This window comes from Phlebotomus papatasi, chromosome 2, assembly GCF_024763615.1.
Source record: "Phlebotomus papatasi isolate M1 chromosome 2, Ppap_2.1, whole genome shotgun sequence".
Taxonomy (NCBI): domain Eukaryota; kingdom Metazoa; phylum Arthropoda; class Insecta; order Diptera; family Psychodidae; genus Phlebotomus; species Phlebotomus papatasi.
The window spans coordinates 73,682,199-73,700,171 of NC_077223.1; the positions used below are offsets into that span (position 1 = coordinate 73,682,199).

At 30.7% G+C, this 17,973-nt stretch overlaps 1 protein-coding gene across 2 annotated transcripts; it reads right to left on the reverse strand.

The window, feature by feature from the left end:
- Nucleotides 1-5,447: 5,447 nt before the first annotated feature.
- On the reverse strand, nucleotides 5,448-16,987 carry LOC129804369 (heat shock protein beta-1). Of its 2 annotated transcripts, XM_055851622.1 has the most exons (4): nucleotides 16,435-16,887; nucleotides 12,595-12,624; nucleotides 8,439-8,532; nucleotides 5,448-5,912 (listed from the first exon to the last, which is right to left on the reverse strand). In XM_055851622.1, the coding sequence occupies exons 1-4, from the start codon at nucleotides 16,614-16,616 to the stop codon at nucleotides 5,619-5,621; spliced, it is 600 nt and encodes a 199-aa protein (XP_055707597.1). In that variant the 5' UTR covers nucleotides 16,617-16,887; the 3' UTR covers nucleotides 5,448-5,618. The 2 variants fall into 2 exon arrangements, with proteins under 2 accessions (XP_055707597.1, XP_055707598.1); XM_055851623.1 differs by lacking the exon at nucleotides 12,595-12,624 and having other exon boundaries at nucleotides 16,435-16,987.
- Between the last annotated feature and the right edge of the window lie 986 nt (nucleotides 16,988-17,973).

Sequence of the window (17,973 nt, forward strand, 5' to 3'; positions counted from 1 at the left end):
AGGTTTAACGTATTAGACTGATCATCTCTTTAGCAATTATAAGTAAATAAGAGACACTAATTTATCTTTTTTTCACTTACGTAAAACACTTAAAATGGAAAATCACTTAATGTCGTAACCTGTATATAATTAATTATTTTTCTTTTGTTTTGTGTTAGCATAGAACAAAATTAAGAATTTCTTAGAGGACAGTGCTTCTTATGTCATATGGAGAATTTGCTTGGAAAAATTTTATATTTCGCTTAATTTCTGCTAATATTATGCTCATTTTGATCGGTCGACCTTGCTTTTATTTAAATAAATTTCTTTAAAAAAATCCGCATAGGAAACTCTTAGTTTCAACATCATACTTTCATAAACAACTTCCTGAAAGCGGCAAAGAGTCTTGACATCTTCAGTATTAGAGATTCAAGAGGTTTAAGTGACTCCTTACTTAATTAATGTGGGAGTTTTGATGGTCATTCACTCACCAAAAATCAATGTATAATCAAAATCTTAACCCCGATCTTAACTCATATTGTGTAAAATTTATCAGGTGTGTAACAGAAAGGTTCAAGACACACTAAGGACCTTGGGAAGTTTATATTATTCAAGCATTTCAGAGAACATGCGGTGAGTTTTTTTTAGTCGGTCTTGCTGCTCAATAGAGAGTTCACTGCATTTTTAATTTATTTCCATTTCTCATAATTATTATGCACGAAATAACAAAGAAGGAACTATTGAAATGTTGTCTATATTCTTAAGTTAATAACTTTCCCGTCCCTAATTATTTTCTCTGAGTTTTAGAACGAGTAATTAAAGTTTGTGATGTTGTAATAATATAAATAAAGTTTTGTCAGGCTTTTTTTTGCAGAGAAAAACAAATAAAGAAGGTTGAATTTTATTATACAGATTAAAAGTATTGCATGTTCAGAGAAGATCATCATGATGATTGTGTTCAGAATGTAAAGTTTCAATGTTTGTTTCCGTGATCTTCACTTTAAATCATTTTTGATTTTTATTTCATAAGCGCAAAGTGATTTCTCAATTTTTTTCACCTTTGAATTTTTTCTTGATGTAACTAAATGACTTGCTTTTACTTTTAATCACTCTATTTTACTCTCCTAATGTCCACAACTATCAATTTTTGGACACCAAAAACTTGTATCCAAAAAAATAGCGTAAGAAGTTAACGCAATAATTTTGTCAATATTAAATGAACAAGCGATTTTTGTTGATGTAAAAGTGAAAGTTCAAATTGAAATCACTATACGTGACCTGCTAATTGTATTGGGTGAATGTACCTAGGTGTCTGTTATTTTTTTGGCACGTCTAAATTTGTTGGAAAAATATCAGGGCCAAATATTTCAACACATCTTTGAAAATTCCTACACGTTCGTCTTCTTATTACACATGTGGCATAATGTTGAGGTGTTTAATTTCCCCCCTGGAACGGTGTGAATTAGATAATGGAGCGTTAATTATGTTGAGCTAATTAATGAGGCATGAAGTATCTAACTAAAGGGAGTTTAATAATGTTTGAACATGATCATTGTTCGGAATTTGTGTAAGTTGTCTCATCAATTATACATGACGGATATCTATATTAAAATTTATTACTTTATTAATATATGTACAGTTTTAAAATAAAGGCTGTTAAAAGTTTGATTTGATTTTTTAAACGATTGTTTAAATTAAAATTAAGATGCAATAAATTTTTATTTCATTACATTTACGCAAGCTAAAGCTATGCTTCTTTAACAGTAAATAAACTTACAAATCAATAAATTTTATCAGTAAATATTCTATTTTGATGAGAATTCTTTAGAATTTTAAAATTAGTGGAGTGGAGACATCGTGTAAGTTTTGCCAAAAGGAAAACCAAAAGCAGAATAAACAATCTTTTTAGTACAACTGTAGGGGAATTCTGTAACGATATTACAATGTCATATGAGAAACTTTCGTAGTAAATTCGGTAGTAGGATAACGTTAAAGTACAGTGAGCACCGAATGGCCATTTCAAGGAACTCTATGAGAAACTCTATGTTACTCCATGTTACTCTATCAATAACTGATGTGAAACCGATTTTGAATTAATTTATCCGAATTTAGGACATAAAATTTTTCAAATTTGTCATTATAGAATTTTATATAGAATAGAATTATAGAATATTATAGAATTCCCCGACTGATCTTAGGGCAGAATCACATTGACAGTAAAATGCTCACCGTATTTCGTTAATTTATACATTTTCATTACAATTCTTACGCAAATTCTCGATTACCGTATTATCTTATCTCATACTCAGTGGCATTAGGTGAAAATAATATAAGAAATTTGAATAAATAAAACGAAAATTCAATAACCGGCAAGCGTACAATTATTTTTGCTCACCGTTTATCGCATTTTCATTTTATTTCTTTAATTTTCTTATATTATGTTCACCTAGTGCCACCGAGTATGAGACAAGGTAATACGGTAATGGAAAATTTGCGTAAATTATGCGAAAAATGCGTAAATTAATGAAATACGGTGAGGCTATGGCAAGCATTTTATTGTCAATGTGATTCTGTCCTTAGATTTTAATTGTACATAAATTAGTCTAATTTTTGTAAAGTTTAGTTTTTAACTTACCAACATTTCATATTTGATTGATCAATTTGACTTTCTGCTGACCAAAATGGGAAGATTATCATTCATTGATAAAACAAGGCCATTTGGCGGTTGTTAGAAGGTTGGGATATAGAAAAATGGGAATGATAATGTTCGTTATTATATTGATAAGATTTTGTCATAATTATTCTGAAATTCACCGCCAGTCTATCAAAACTTACCAATAAAATGAGCATTTTCCAATGACTTCCAATGTTATCTAGTCTCATCAAATAGAATCATTCCAATAGATTCGTAAAGTTCTGATCATTTTCACATCTTTTTCTCTGTGATGCTAGTAAAAATTACGAGGAATACCTACTTTAGTAGGAAAAACTGTTGAGATTAAAAAAAGCACGAAGCAAATACAAAATGAAAATTTTTATGAACAAAAAATACTTTTAATAAACATGAAATATTGTTGCACAGAAGACTTGATCAAATCACATGCGGCGTTGTAGCATAGTGATGTTGCATCAAAAATCTTCCGCCACTTCAGGAAGATCAGGAAGATGTTCTCGATCGATCTAAAGGTGCTCCAACGCAAGATCCTGATTGTGATTCAGCCACCTTGTCCTAGGTCTGCGCCAATGGTTTGCAAAGCTTTTCTGGAAAATCTTTTTCTATTCATACGCTGAACATGCCCATACCATCGAAGATATGATCTTAGCTCTCCACGAACAGCCACGCTCCTCACTCGATCGCGACGAGTGATTCCTTAACCACCTGAAGATACCTAATCTCGACAATTTGTACACACGATCTTACTTTTTCGATCATTACACAAATCTTATGACCATAGGTGAGAATAGGAATGAACGCAGCTTTAAAAACCGATAATTTAGCAGAAGTAGATATTTAAAAGATTTTTTTCCACCAATTTTCTTTAGCGGTTGGTCACCAGCGCTAAGACAGCGGTAGATGCTGAAAACTACATATTTTCATATAAAAACGAAATCGTACTTCTATACCTAAAGCATTGTTGATAAATAAATATGCCTATCTATCTGTCTATTTTTGTGCAAAATATCTTCCTGTTCAAAATTTCGAACATGTCCGACAGTTCATGTAGCAATTAGGGTGGAGTAACCACTTTTCGCCACTTTAGGGAAAATGTGAAATTAATTTAATTATAACTTTTGGACTCTTATTATAAGATGACTGAAATTTGACACAAAGTTACTGAGATGTATTGGCTCTAGATTCGTCAAAAAAATAGTACTCCAATTTAACGCTGGACTACTTAAAAAACTAATTTTTATTAACAATCAAAATTGAAATTTATTGAAAATTTTTGGCGACAGGTGGTAAAATTAATTCAAAACATTATCACTCCCTGCCATTCCTCATTTTTACATAAAAATTATATTAAATGAAATAATTATTTATTAAATACAAATTTTATGTATTTTACGAATATAACTAATTAAATATTCAACTGACAGATTATTTATCCAAAAACGTAAATTTTCTTTGATGAAAATTTGATGGCACTTGTTATATTTGGTAAGAAATATTGGACTCGATGGACTTGCTTAAAATATTGCTTTAAAAAATGCTCAAAATCTTAAATTCAAAACGAATAAAAATTATTTTTCGACATTTTTCCTATGATATTTCGGTAAAGTTAATGCAAAACTTTAGAAAATGAAACTTAATTTATTAACTATAGTTAAAAATGAAATTATTAAAAGATATCAACCTAAATTTGGACAAAAATAAATATCCTAGCGCTCAATTTATTGAGTGGAATTATACTTATTTCCACTCTAAAAAAACAAAATTCTATTATATTATATTTCTAAAAATGCTTAGAATAAAAAACCAAAATGTCGATTTTTATGTTGGCATGAAAGGACGTTATGGTCTACGTATGAATTTTTTTCGACATTTCTTTTTTTTTGTTGAGTTTCCTTAAGGATTAATGGGTGGAATAATTCTTATTTCCACCACTGTATTACTATATGGCAATTTATTTTTTAAGGGAAAGTCAAAGATTAAGTTGCTGATTTTATTTGTCAAAATAAAATGCATTTCGAAACTTATAAGAATTTCCATAATCTATCTATGTTGTTTTCTTATAGTCGTTGGATAATTTATCTTAATTTAAACTTTTAAGTAATCTTGCTACCGCTAGGTAGCGCGATCTTTAATAGAAACGGTTGGTGTCTAAACTTCGCATTACGCCTGTATAAGTACTAAATATTATTTTAAAAAATAACGAAAGACCTCATTAGAAAAAAATCTTTCAAGATTTAAAAAACAAAACACCGATAAACATTTTTATTACTTTCGAGACATTACAAAAGAGATTTATTGTGATAATTATCCTAAATTGTCTATGTTGTATTTCTGAATAACAAAAAGTTCAGATTTTCCTGAAGTGTTTAAAATGCTCGTGTTCCAAAAATAATATTTTGCAAAGTGAGTCAACGAAGTCAACAGTAACTCGATGTGCAATAAAAAATTAATTTTCTCTCACAAGGTCGCCATAAAGCCATTATCAATTAATTTTTTCTAAACATTTTCTCTGCAATGAATCGTAAACATTTTTTGTGAAAACTTGAGAATTGGTTGGATTTATAATAATGAAATATTTTCATTATACTCTTACCTTCTTAGATGATATTATTAACCTCACCTATTTTCTGATGAGTGGGTAAATCTCTTGTAATTGAAGTTAATCACAGTGTTATGCATTATTCAATGATGTCATCTACCCATTAAGCATCGCTTTGAAAGTATTTTTCATCGATATCTTAATAGCGCAGTAATCAAAAGATAAGGTGTCGGATTCTTCAGTAAAACACAAATATTTGTGAAGCTAAATTTAAAAAATATTCTCTTTTATCGTCAAAAGATTTTACATTAATATTTTGTAGACTGACAGAGAGTAAATTGATGGTTTTTGTTTCATTAAATATGGCTCCAGAAAATGAGAAGAGCAGGCATGAGTATCTTCCAGCAAAAGAACGAAGTTGAGGATTTAGTGGTGTGCAATTGGGATGAGGGTCTCAGCTGCTGTGAGGGATGGTGGCAGAGGGGCATCCACTGTCAAGACACCGTCTTTGCTGAGGGATGACCTAATGGATTCTGGGGCGACTCCCTTGGGCAGCAAGAATTCACGGTTATACTCGCGGTAGACGCTCTTTGTGTCAGATTTCTCTTCGTGTTTTGCATGCACCAGCAATTTGTTATCAACTGTCTTTACGACAATTTCCTCAGGTGTGTACTGGCTCACGTCGAATCTTAATTTAAGCACCTTATTGTCACCATCCTCCTGGAAAAATCAATAAAAAATATTGTTAATTATCATAAAAAAAACGGTGTTAAAATTTTAACGGTAACACAACTGAAGGTGGTTACTTTATAATTTTAAGTTATCGTCATATGCATACAACCTCGAACACCCAATAAAAATATTACAAGAATATTCATTGAATTTAAATTTAGCTATGCGTTTCAGGAATTTCTTCGCCAATTTCGGTTATTTAAAATATTTATATTAAGCAAGTTATCCAATGATAATGATAATTTGTTTAACTCTTATAAAATTGTGCATTAGGTATAATTATGTAATGATTTACTAATACTTAAAATTTACGAAGTTTATCAAGCCATGAGTAAATAACTAGTGGAGCTGACAGCAATAGAATTTACTAAAATGAACTCTAAAATGGAATATATAGAGTTTTAAGGACAAATCGAATCACAATCAATTTATTTTTTCCTGCTATAAGCTCAGATTCTCGGATTTGTATTTATCGTTTTAAGGTTACTTTTAAAGGAAAGAAAGCTTGGAAGTCTCCAATATTTCGTTGATGTTTAGGGTTTATCAATTATCATTCGCCAGTATTGTTAAACAAAAAACCTACATGTGTGTCTTGTCTTTTAGTTTATCATAAATAGGTACAATATCTAAATGGTTTAAAAATATGGTAAATTTTATCCCGAAAAATTGACGTTGTTACGCGTTCTTAAAGTTTATTTATTTTTATTCAAGGAAACTTGTGAGAGTTTATCAAAAAAATCACTTGAGATACCCTGATTAGACGTACAGTACGACTCCAATAGAGTCAACCTCAAAAAGTCTTAAACACAGTGGAACAAAATTTCAGGTTTCATGTCAGAATTTCAAACGACTTTTGTTAAGTAACAACCTGAAATAATTTTTAACGAGTGAACGCTAAGACGGCGGTGGACAACCATATACTGGTAAAAATAAGAGGCTCAAATTTAGATAAATTTGAACCTTTTGCAAAGGATGGATCAAATTTCGAACTGTAAGTCCACATTTATCATAATAGAATATGTTAATTAGATTAATTTGATTCTTTTATTTTTACCAGTGTATCTTAAACTACTTATAACTACTTTTGTGCTTTCAAAAGAACTTCTCTCAATAGCACTGATATTATTAATAATAAAGAGTATAACCATAAAAATTAATAAATTAGAATATTGCAAATATACAAGTATCAAATGCTTTGATTTTACTGGAGTCATACTAATAATCATAACAGTTATCTTTAATAATTTTTTCTACACTGAGAGAAGATAAATATATTAACGACATTTCTTCAGATTTTTTTTACACTTTGTGACTATAAAATAAAAAAAAACACCCCATCAACCCTCTTAATTCATTTTAAATTGTCATAAAAATTAGCCTTGTATTTTTCTAATATTTTAAATTATTATCTCTACTATTTTTATTAGTTTAACGCAATATTTTTAATAGTCGATTTATAGAAATTATAAAGAAAGATAATTTCTGAATTCAAATACAAAAAATACAATTTTATATTAATTAAAATGCAATTTTTCAGATTAATTTTACACTTTGCTAGATTTATTTAAAAAATCGAAAACAGGAGGACTCCAATAACCTAACAAGTTGGGTTTATATTGCTTGTAATAATTTGGTTCATAACCGATAACTAATTTTTATTCCAAATTCAATTATATTAGTTCTAAGTTATTTTGGGCAATATTTTTGAGTGATTTATAAAACCGTTCAAATCGGTTGTAAACCAGTAATAAACCGGTTATAAACCGATGAGTAATTTTTATTCGAAAATCAAATTTATTACTCTTAAAATTATTTTGTGGGATATTTGGAGTGATTTACAAATTTATTTAAATCGGTTGAGAACCGGTAAACGGTAAGTTATGCAAAAGTATTTTTGAGGGATAGCATCTAAGTCACGATTTCAAGCATTTCGCAAAGCCTGGTACGCATTGCTACCCATTGCTACCCCTTATTATAAGTCATTAGTTCTTGTAATTACATGCTTACTCGTTAAATATTCTTTCAGTATCTTAATTAGCAAAAGTGATTCAAAAATTTTACAATTTTCATGGAATTTTACATATTTTATCAATAGCGTTTAAAATGTTTATGCGCTGACACTATAGGAGTCGTACTGTATTTTAATATTTTAATGAATTTACCCTGAATAAGAAGACAAATAATTTTAATCCTATAATAGGAGTAATTGGGATTGCAAGAATGTTAATTTTTTTTTCAGTAACATTAAGACGATCTATTCATTTAATAAATTTTAAAAATCATTGTTAAAAATTCTACTGTTCAGAATAGTAAAAAATCAGATAAAATGTGATATCAACGTCAATGAACTTATGAGTGTTTTAGCTTATGACAGAGACCATTTTATATGAGTTTTATCTGATCGCGTAAACGCATTAATAGCAACACTTCATTCAAAAAAGCAAGGATATTACTGTTTAAGGATTCCCCCATTAATATTGATGGTACATAAGACTTATTGTATGAGATATTTACCTGAATAAGTGGGGAATTTATGTCGCTCACGTAATTCTGCTTCGGCCTCTGAGACAGTGCGGTATTTCCCGCGTTGCTTTGGGTTGTTGTGGAACTGCAAGAGAAATGAAGAGGGTTAAGAACAATCATCCAAAGAACAATCTTACCCTTAAAAAATTATAACAATCATACAGAGAGACATATTTATCGAAAACAGTGAGGATATTCTAGATCATTCTAAATACACACGACGCAATAAAAATACACTTGGATGATTCATTGAATGGCTCAATAGAAGAAATGTTGATGACTAACATCCAAGGACACTCTTCGTCCTTATGGCACAGTGGATAAACTAAAGGGATTTGTAAGTTTGCGAGGGGTGTATGAGTCACTGGGAAAATATTTTCCGTGTGGAATCCTCAAAAGTCAGAAGATTATAGACATTTCTTGTGGGATTCTTAGGAAGCAAATGAGATGTCTCATAGTTAGGTGTGTGGGCACATAAAAAACAGAACACGCATCACGATTGTGAATTTGTCAGTAAAGTCGTCAATATAAATAGTTCACAGCTGAAAATAATATTTCTAGCACATTCTTCAGACTGTGCAAGTTGCTCAGACACCTAAAAGAACGTAATTTTGGTTTCTTTTACTCAGCATTGTCGAATATGCCACAGAATTCCATTTAGATGGTAGACAGAACATTTATCTTTTTCAATTTATCGACCAATTTCACTAAATATTATATGTACATTGCATGAATTTTTTAAACTGCTAAATAGGATGATGAGAAAATTAGCACAAAATTGCCATATGCATTTTCTATACTCAATGATTATCACCATTCAAATGGAATATACAATGAGGGAATTATTTTTAGAACCACATCATGCCACAGAACAGAAGAACACTATAAGGTTTTCATTGAAATTCCACGAGATTTTTGGCACATTTTATCATGCGAATTTATGGGATTAATTGAAAACTTTCCAGGGGTAACCAAGGCTAAATCAGACGGCAAATTAAATTTTTTCGTGTATAAATTTGAGAAGGAAAAGCTAGGATTAGCCTGATAAATTGTTCAGTAAAAAGGGGATTTTGGATTTCCTTAAATTAAGTAGTGGTTCGCTCAATAATATTCTTAGGTCAAATTAAAATATCACACTGTCTAATTAACCCCGGTTGTCTATCTATTTTATCATAAATAACACTACTGGTAGAAATAAACGAAGAAATGAGCAGACTTTCAGGGTTTGCAATGCTTCATTTTGAGCCTTGCCTGAGAATAAGCTTCATATTTTCAAAGAAATAATCGATCATTCATTTGCAAATGTTGATATTTAACTAGAGGTCTATCCCTTTATTGAAAATTTCCAACCTTGCAATTTTAATTCATTAAAAAAAGTTAATACAACAATAAGAGAAAGAACAAAAAATAATAATAATAGACATTCTGAGTAGGGGAAAATGCCCATGTTTGATACCATTGGAAGCTTCGTAATGACTAATTTTCTTCTATGTTTCTCAATAAATATTACTTCGCAATATATTTAAAAATTGGCCACTTTCCCATAGTTTTTAAAATATGGTTGCGATGAGTCACATATATATTGTGAAACATAGAAAATGTAGTCATTACGAAGCTTCCAACGGTATCAAGCATGGGCACTTTCCCCTACAAGGAAGAGTCTTTGCAGATTTCTTAAATTTTCAAATTAGAAAAAAATGTGTGAGTAATTGGGGTTTTTCAAAACAATAATTTAATTTAACCCTTAATTTTAATAATTAGTAGGGTAGATACCCCGAATGATGCCACTACCCTATTTGATGCCATCTTGAATAAAATGTTAGTTTTTTCAATATTACAATATTAAAAAATTATGAAATATATGTAGTAGTGACTGTTGCATATATTTCATAATATCTTGATATCGTAATATTGAAAAAAAAAAAATATAAATTTATTCAAGGTGACATCAAATGGGGTAGTGGCATCATTCGGGGTACCCACCCTGGTTCTTTGAAAAGCATTTCCTAACTTTGTCATTTTTTAGTGAATAAAATAACAAAATCAGTGAAAAGTGTTGTTTTCAAGATTTGGCTCCGATATAAAGAAACGCATTGAATATTATTAATAAATATGCAAAAAATAATTAAGTTACGGAAATGACGATGAAAATAAGCGTGCAAGTTTTCAACAAATCGCTTTTAATTATAAAAATTATCGCAATAATCAATATAATTGGAGAGGTCTTGATTTCATCTTTTGAAAATTCAAATATTCTTGAATAATAAAAATTAATTTATGTATTTTTTAGTGAATCAGTTCTTAAAATCATTCAAAAAGAATACTGGATTGTTTTTCCTGTCTACACACTATAAGCAATTTTCGTCAAAAATTGCCTTTTTTAAAAAACTCTGACGTTTTTGCCTACAAGGATAGGGGAAATTTTCTTTAAAAAGGCATTTTTTAAAGAAATTTCTTATAGTGTGTAGAGGCCAATGCAGAAAGAAAATTTAAAACGTTACAAATTTAGAACAGATTAGAGACCGACCGAATATCATTTTTTAGAAAGTATGACAGATAATCGTTTTATTTTTATCAGTGATGCTTTAAATTTCATATTTGATCAAGATTTTATTATCTAACATCACATTGAAAATAATATTTGAAAAATAAATAATTATTTTCATTGTTAACAATAGCATTATTTATTAAATCCATTTGATAAATCGGTAAATCAGTTTAATTCATGCGCTTGCTAATCCCCAATTGAAAACAGAAAATTCAATTGCAATTGAAATAAATATAGATACAAACACCGTGACCACCGTGACTAATTTTATAAATTTCCGTACTCAGTTATCTCAGATAAAATTAATCCAAAGTATATTTTAGTTGCAATTCCCTGAATAACAAATAAATTGTTGGTTACTTGACAATTTAAAATACAACCGAGGCGTCTGAATGGACTTAAAGTATTTGAATTATAGTCAATTAAATCACACCTCAAATTGCGTGATAAATTTTAGGATTTACACTTTGTCACTGTAATTTTAGTGAATAACACAAATGAAATTGCCTAAGAAGGTGGAGAACAAAAGAATTTGGCATTCAAGTTTATATTTGGAATAATTGGGATAAAACTGCGAAACTAATGACCTCTTCAGACTTAAAGTTTAATATCATAATTTAACGTGCTTTTTTTCAATAACTGGTTGTCTTTTTGAGACATTTTGGGTTCGGATATTTTTTGATATGTACATAATTTATGTTGCTTCCATCAGCTAATGTCACAATTTCAATTTTGTGATTTTCTGCTTTTATTATATAGGTTTATCAGAAAGAGAAATAAAGTATTAGGGCAATGGGACTATTTAATGCCAATCATGATATAATGCTACCTTTTATAATTTGGTGTTCTTAATTAATAGAGGGAGGTAGGGCTACATTGAGCGGGGATTACATTGAAAATGCTATTTTTTGCAATATTTCTAAATAAAGTTGGAATTAGCCACAGTTTAACTCACATCCTTACAGGTTTTGTCTATCTACATAAATTACATTGAAGCCTAACTTCAATTCAAGACAATTGCATATTGAGAACTACTTGATAAAATGAACTATGTTTGTTTAAAGAGATAACGTTTTCTTGTTTTATTTTAAAATTGTTTAGATACATTTTTTTAAATTTTTAATCGTATTTCTAATAAAATATGTGTTTTGAAAATGTTATTTAAAAAATATGCTAAATGGAAGTAATGATTAGTTTTTAAAGCGCGAAAGAGATTACCGCGTAAGGCTTAAGCCCAACGCACAATAACTTTTGTTTAGTAAACATGTTTTTGACTTTTCAATGAGGGTGAGTGAGATCTAGATCTAGTCATCTCGCTCATTCTCATGGGAAATTTTGAAAACATATTTACAAACAAAAGTTATTGTTTTAGCCTGAAATTTTCATTAAGTCATAAAAATTGTGTTAGATTTTGTTTTAATATTTAAAAAAAACAGCTGTTTTATTGAACTTATCACATTACAATCTAAAAGGAACTTAATAATGTTAACACATGATAAGTATCACACACGTTCATGCTTAATAAAAAAAATTTATTGTAATTCGTACAGCATGCATAAGAACTAAATTTAATTGTTCTATACAAAACACAGACTGTACCTGGTGGTTGTAGTCTTTTTCGTGGTCGAGCTGTTTTTTGGTTATTTGCGATTGTGGTAGAAGAAGTTATAGATATCATCCATTTAGAGAGCAAGACATGCGAATTTAATATTAATTCAATTAGTTCAATTTATGCAAAAGATTAAACTATTCTACACTCCTAATGCCGGTTTTTTCAATCCAAATATTTAGGGTTATTTATTTCAAATTTTTGCCAGCTTGTATATACAAATCTGTAATTTATGACATTTTACTGAGAGAGGAAAAATCATTCTGTTATGTTTAAATTCACAGATTGGCGCTGTGTAGTTTTGGTATACATATAGAACTAGATACATATAATCGATAGATTCTATTGAACAATTTTCTCTATCACTTTCAATGCTAGTAAATTAAATGTTCTAGAACCATATGACCCAGTTTAATTTAAACATGCGCACGTATAAAATAAAAGAATTTTGATAATAAATTCTACTCCAATTGATATCACCTCAATGTTTAACATGATATAATACAAAAGTTGGGAGGATTTTTTTTGTGTGCACATTTGTGAGAATATTGGTTTATGGAAGAGTCATTGAACTTCCTAAACTAAACAATGTGGTACATAAGACATAACCATATACAATTTTTGCCTCAATTTCTGCTCCAATCTTAGACTCTGTATCTTGTCTTTGGAAATTGTCTTACTTCGAGCAATGACTTCAGAACGGAAATTGTACACTATTGCAAAAATTTATAGCTCCTAAACCCAAGTGTGAAAATTTGACTGAAAATAGATTTCATGTCGAAAATAATAAACTTTTCAAAACGTTTTTTTTTTGCAACAAAAAAAGTGATTTTGCTGATTTTCCCCACTCGTGTTCTGTGCGTGTTTTTATCTTCATCAGTACATAGACAAATATTTCAATGTTAAATTTATTTGCATTGGACGGTGAGTTAGAAATAGCCGCTATTGTTGTACTGGCAACCGTTTTGTCGTGTTAAAATTTAATCATCAACGAAAATAGCCGCAATGGAGTTTATGCTGTGCGAAGTTTTTCTATGTACTTCAGAACATTTTTCCTCTCATATATCTGCTATATATAACAACATGTTAATGGATGAGGCAAAAAAAAATTAGAGACCAGATTACTGAATCGCATCATCGCTCCAATTATGCGCAGAAAATGGACAATATTGAATTAATTGATGTTGAAGTTACATGTGAGGGGTTATTTCAAGTGACCATCTCAAGTCACACTTCAATCTCAATTTCATTTTATAACTGTCTCATCCCATATGCAAAAGAACAATTTCTTTCGTAGTAAATTGCACTTGACAATTCACACCGTATTTGTGCAGAGGCATTGAAGGAAGTTTCCTTCTGGCATTCCAGTCACGGTCTCATATGACGAAATGTATTCATGATGAGATACAGTGATTTTAATTGAGTCTCCCGCCACTCTTTGCGTGTTGCAAAAGAAACAGTCTCCTTATAAGGCGAATGAATGTGGCAGCCCAAGCAGACGAGTGTCTCTTGAGAAGCCCAGTGTGACTGTTCAGTGCCACAAGATGATTGCTCATTGGGATAAGCGTCGATATTGTCGCGAGTTGGCGGCAAATCCACGCGAGAAGTGTTCAAAGTCAAAGAGGCTTTATATTGAGGAAGTATACTTGACTTTTCCAAAAATGTTTACTTCCAAACTTTAGGGTTATCCCCTCTATCGATACTTAAAAGACACATCAATGAGTGATAAAAATTGTAACAAATGGAACTTAATCTTAACTAAATTTACTATTTAACCTAAAATTTATTACATTCATATGTTTAAATTTAAAAATCTATATTAATTGACCGGAGATGTTACATAACCTCACTAGATTGTCCGTTGCATCAACAGTTGTCGTACCTGAATTTCTTTGGACGATGTTAGTATTGTCGTTCATACTAAATTCAGACACGACAACGGTCAAACCGACGAAATATTGAAAAATATTGTCGTTTTCACCATCTAATATCGTATAAGCCTTTTGAAGATTTTTTTGTTATTCCTTTTTCAGAATCTGAATAATTTTCTCATAAACGAACATGAATTATCAACTCTTATAAGTTCCATATCATTCTCTATACGATACTAAGAACGCTCTAAAGAGAAATCGGAGCTGTTCCGAGTGACATCTATGACAACAATTTAAATATCAACAGGGGTGTAACTGTTGAGAGGAAGCTACTGCTAATGCTAAAATCATAAAATATATAATACTAAAAAATAATTTATAGATTTTATTACTTTTTACTCTATGAAATGGAATCTGCCATACTGAAGAATTCAAACAGGGGGTTTCATATGGGTCAAGTTTACGGATTCCAAAACAGATCTTAGATTTTTTTCTTATAACCTATAGCCCTCTTCAGGAAGACCGATTAAAATTTTTATAAGTGCTTATTATAATACAAATTGTGTCTGATACTACAATTGAATATTAAGAAATGTCTGACACAGGTGGCAATAATTCAATAATTTATACACTAAAAAAAAACCTGAAAAGTTAAAACAATTCTATGGCAGAGTTGAATTAACTCTAAGAACATCGATGTAATTGTTACTCTTTTTCGTTGTAAATTTTAGTAAATAGAGTTGAAACTACTCTTCGTGTGAGTTGAATTAATTCATCGGATATCGATGTAATTATTATTCTTTTTCGATGTAAAATTTCATCTCGACTGAAGTATATGCTTAAGTGTTTTCGTTTTAAGAATATACTTCAGTCAAGAATATTTTCATGTGACAAAATTCATATGGAACATCAACTAGAAATATGCTTAACAGTGTTTCATGAAGACATGTGCGTGCATCATACATGATATTTCGCTCGGAACATAGGGAACTTGAGGTCAAGAAAATATTAATAAAGAAAATTTTAAAATTAAAGAAAACATATAATTGCAAGACATATTCATTTTGGGATTTGAAAGAGTTATTTTAAGTCTAAAAAAGATTTTTTTAACTCTTGAAAAGAGTTATTTTAACTCTTAAAACGAGTTATTGTCAGTCTTAAAAAGAGTTATCTACACTCTTTTGACATGTAAATTTTAGGAAAAAATAGTTAAAACAACTCTTCCGCATTTTACACCTAAATAGAAGTAAAATCAACTCAAAAATACAGTTAATCAAAAATTACACCGAAGAAGAGTTAATCCAACATCGATTCGAGTAAGTTTTACTCGATTATTTTTCTGAGTGTAGCATGCTACTTAGTAGACAACTGGTTAAAAAGAACTTTTTGATTGTATTTTATGAAGAGTTGTCAAAAAGCCTGTACGATATTGGCTGATGAAATCGACAGTAAGTATATTTCCAATATTGATGTTTCGGAAACTCCACTCGAATTGCAAGACAGACTATAACTTTTTGATCGATTTAAGATTTTGAAAATTTTTTGAATTAAAACTATGATTCTAAAACTAAGTGCTAATATTTATTATGATTTTTTTTAAAGGACTGATTTAACTATTTAATAAAAAGAAACATGTATATTGCCGTTGTATTGAATGCCCCTTTAATAATATACGGTCCTTGAGACAATGGTCTCTCCTCGCCGTCTCACACCAAACATAACACCGCGTAAATTTCCCTCATATTATAATTGTTTTTCACCAATTCGAATACGATTTTCCTCACATAAAAAATACGACTGACTCAAACTTCCTGAGAAACATTGATTTTTTTTCTTTGTCCATCTACTTTTTTTTTACATTTTCTCCACGAATTTTCCACCCGAAATATTTGGTCTCTAAGGCGATGACTAAAAATATTCTTCATGCTTTGTGGCATAGAATGGTACTTTCGCTCTCACCTTGATGTAGTCTCGAAGAAATTGGCTTCGCGGTTCATTAATTCAGATCTGAATTTGGCCATTTCATCTTCCATTTTGCGCATTTCGGCATCAAAACGCTCACGGATTGAAGCAAATTCGGTATCGATGACACTAAAATCGCCCAATTTGATTGGGATGTTGCATTTGTTGCTCTCAGCCATTTCTTTTCTAATTTTTTTTTCTTGGTAGAACTCTCTCACTCAATGAAATTTGTAGAATAAATTTGTACTCTTCCTTATGGGTATATTACACCAAATTAATAATTTTTAAGACACTTGTCTCGATGGAACCTTTTTTTTCACAATATCTGTAGATATACACAGAAATAAAAAAGACCGTAAATTTTATCGCAATAAAAGCACTTGCTGTTTACACCACGAAATTGTATTCTTGACTGAACCACTCGGACTGTGAGTTTATTTAAATAGCATTTGAGTTTGCCGATCGTGAGGAATTTATTAAGGCGAATGGGCCACGGTTTCCAACACAACCCTACAAAAATACATTAACAAATCCTATGCAGACAATCAAACGCCCCGGCAAACTATGCTCGGCGTCGTCGTCGTTACAACTTCGTTCGCGGTCCGATGAGGTAATTCTTCGCGGGGCATGCGCATTGGATGACGTCATGCGCACCACCACACTAGCGGCATCTTCCACCTACTCTTTCCACTGGTTCACTCATAGTTCGCGGTCCCACCATCGAGAAGATGCATCTGGGAATGATCGAGAATCATCTTCACCATTACGATTGTCTATCTATTTTAGATTTAGTGAATTGCAGACGAAAGTTCGGGAATCTGTTTAATCATTTAGATCTATGCGATGACATGCTTCAGCTGGTGCTTTTATTATTACAAAAATGACGCCATTACTAGTTTTTGTTGGTGTCAAATTCTAACCTAAATAGGAAGTCACTAATGATTATCATATGGTGTTTTAGCGCCTTTATAATAACTTTTCGGTTTAAAATAATATACAGGGACTGGTAAATCGATTATGAATAGTAATAATAAGAAATGACAAATTCTGATTTATTTGTTTGAAATAGCGTTCGAAATCCTTATGAAATATTCGAACAGTAAGCCTTACAAGTCAAAGAGCATACCAATAATTGCCATTAACACTATTACTGCTCGAACTGCACAGAGAGAGTAGTATATAAATATAATCCCTCAATTTGGAGTTACATATAAAAAATAAACGACTCCTTGACCTTACCCCCTAATTTGTCACGTTTTGATAGAATTTTGGAAATCTAAAGTTTTGAGTTTTTTGACATCACGTTGTTTGTCCGTCTGATCCGTTCGGCTGTCAACAACACTAGAGACAAAACGGTTATAGACAAAGGCTTAGAAAAAAGTTGTGCAAAAACCGTTGAAACCGAATAAACGTCAAAATAATATTTGTTCTGTTAGCGTTTTGACCATTGATGTACATGTTTCTTTTGACGTTTATTCGGTTTCAACGGTCCTTGCACGCCCCTGGCTTAGAAGCTTCGGGGAACTTCACTCAAAA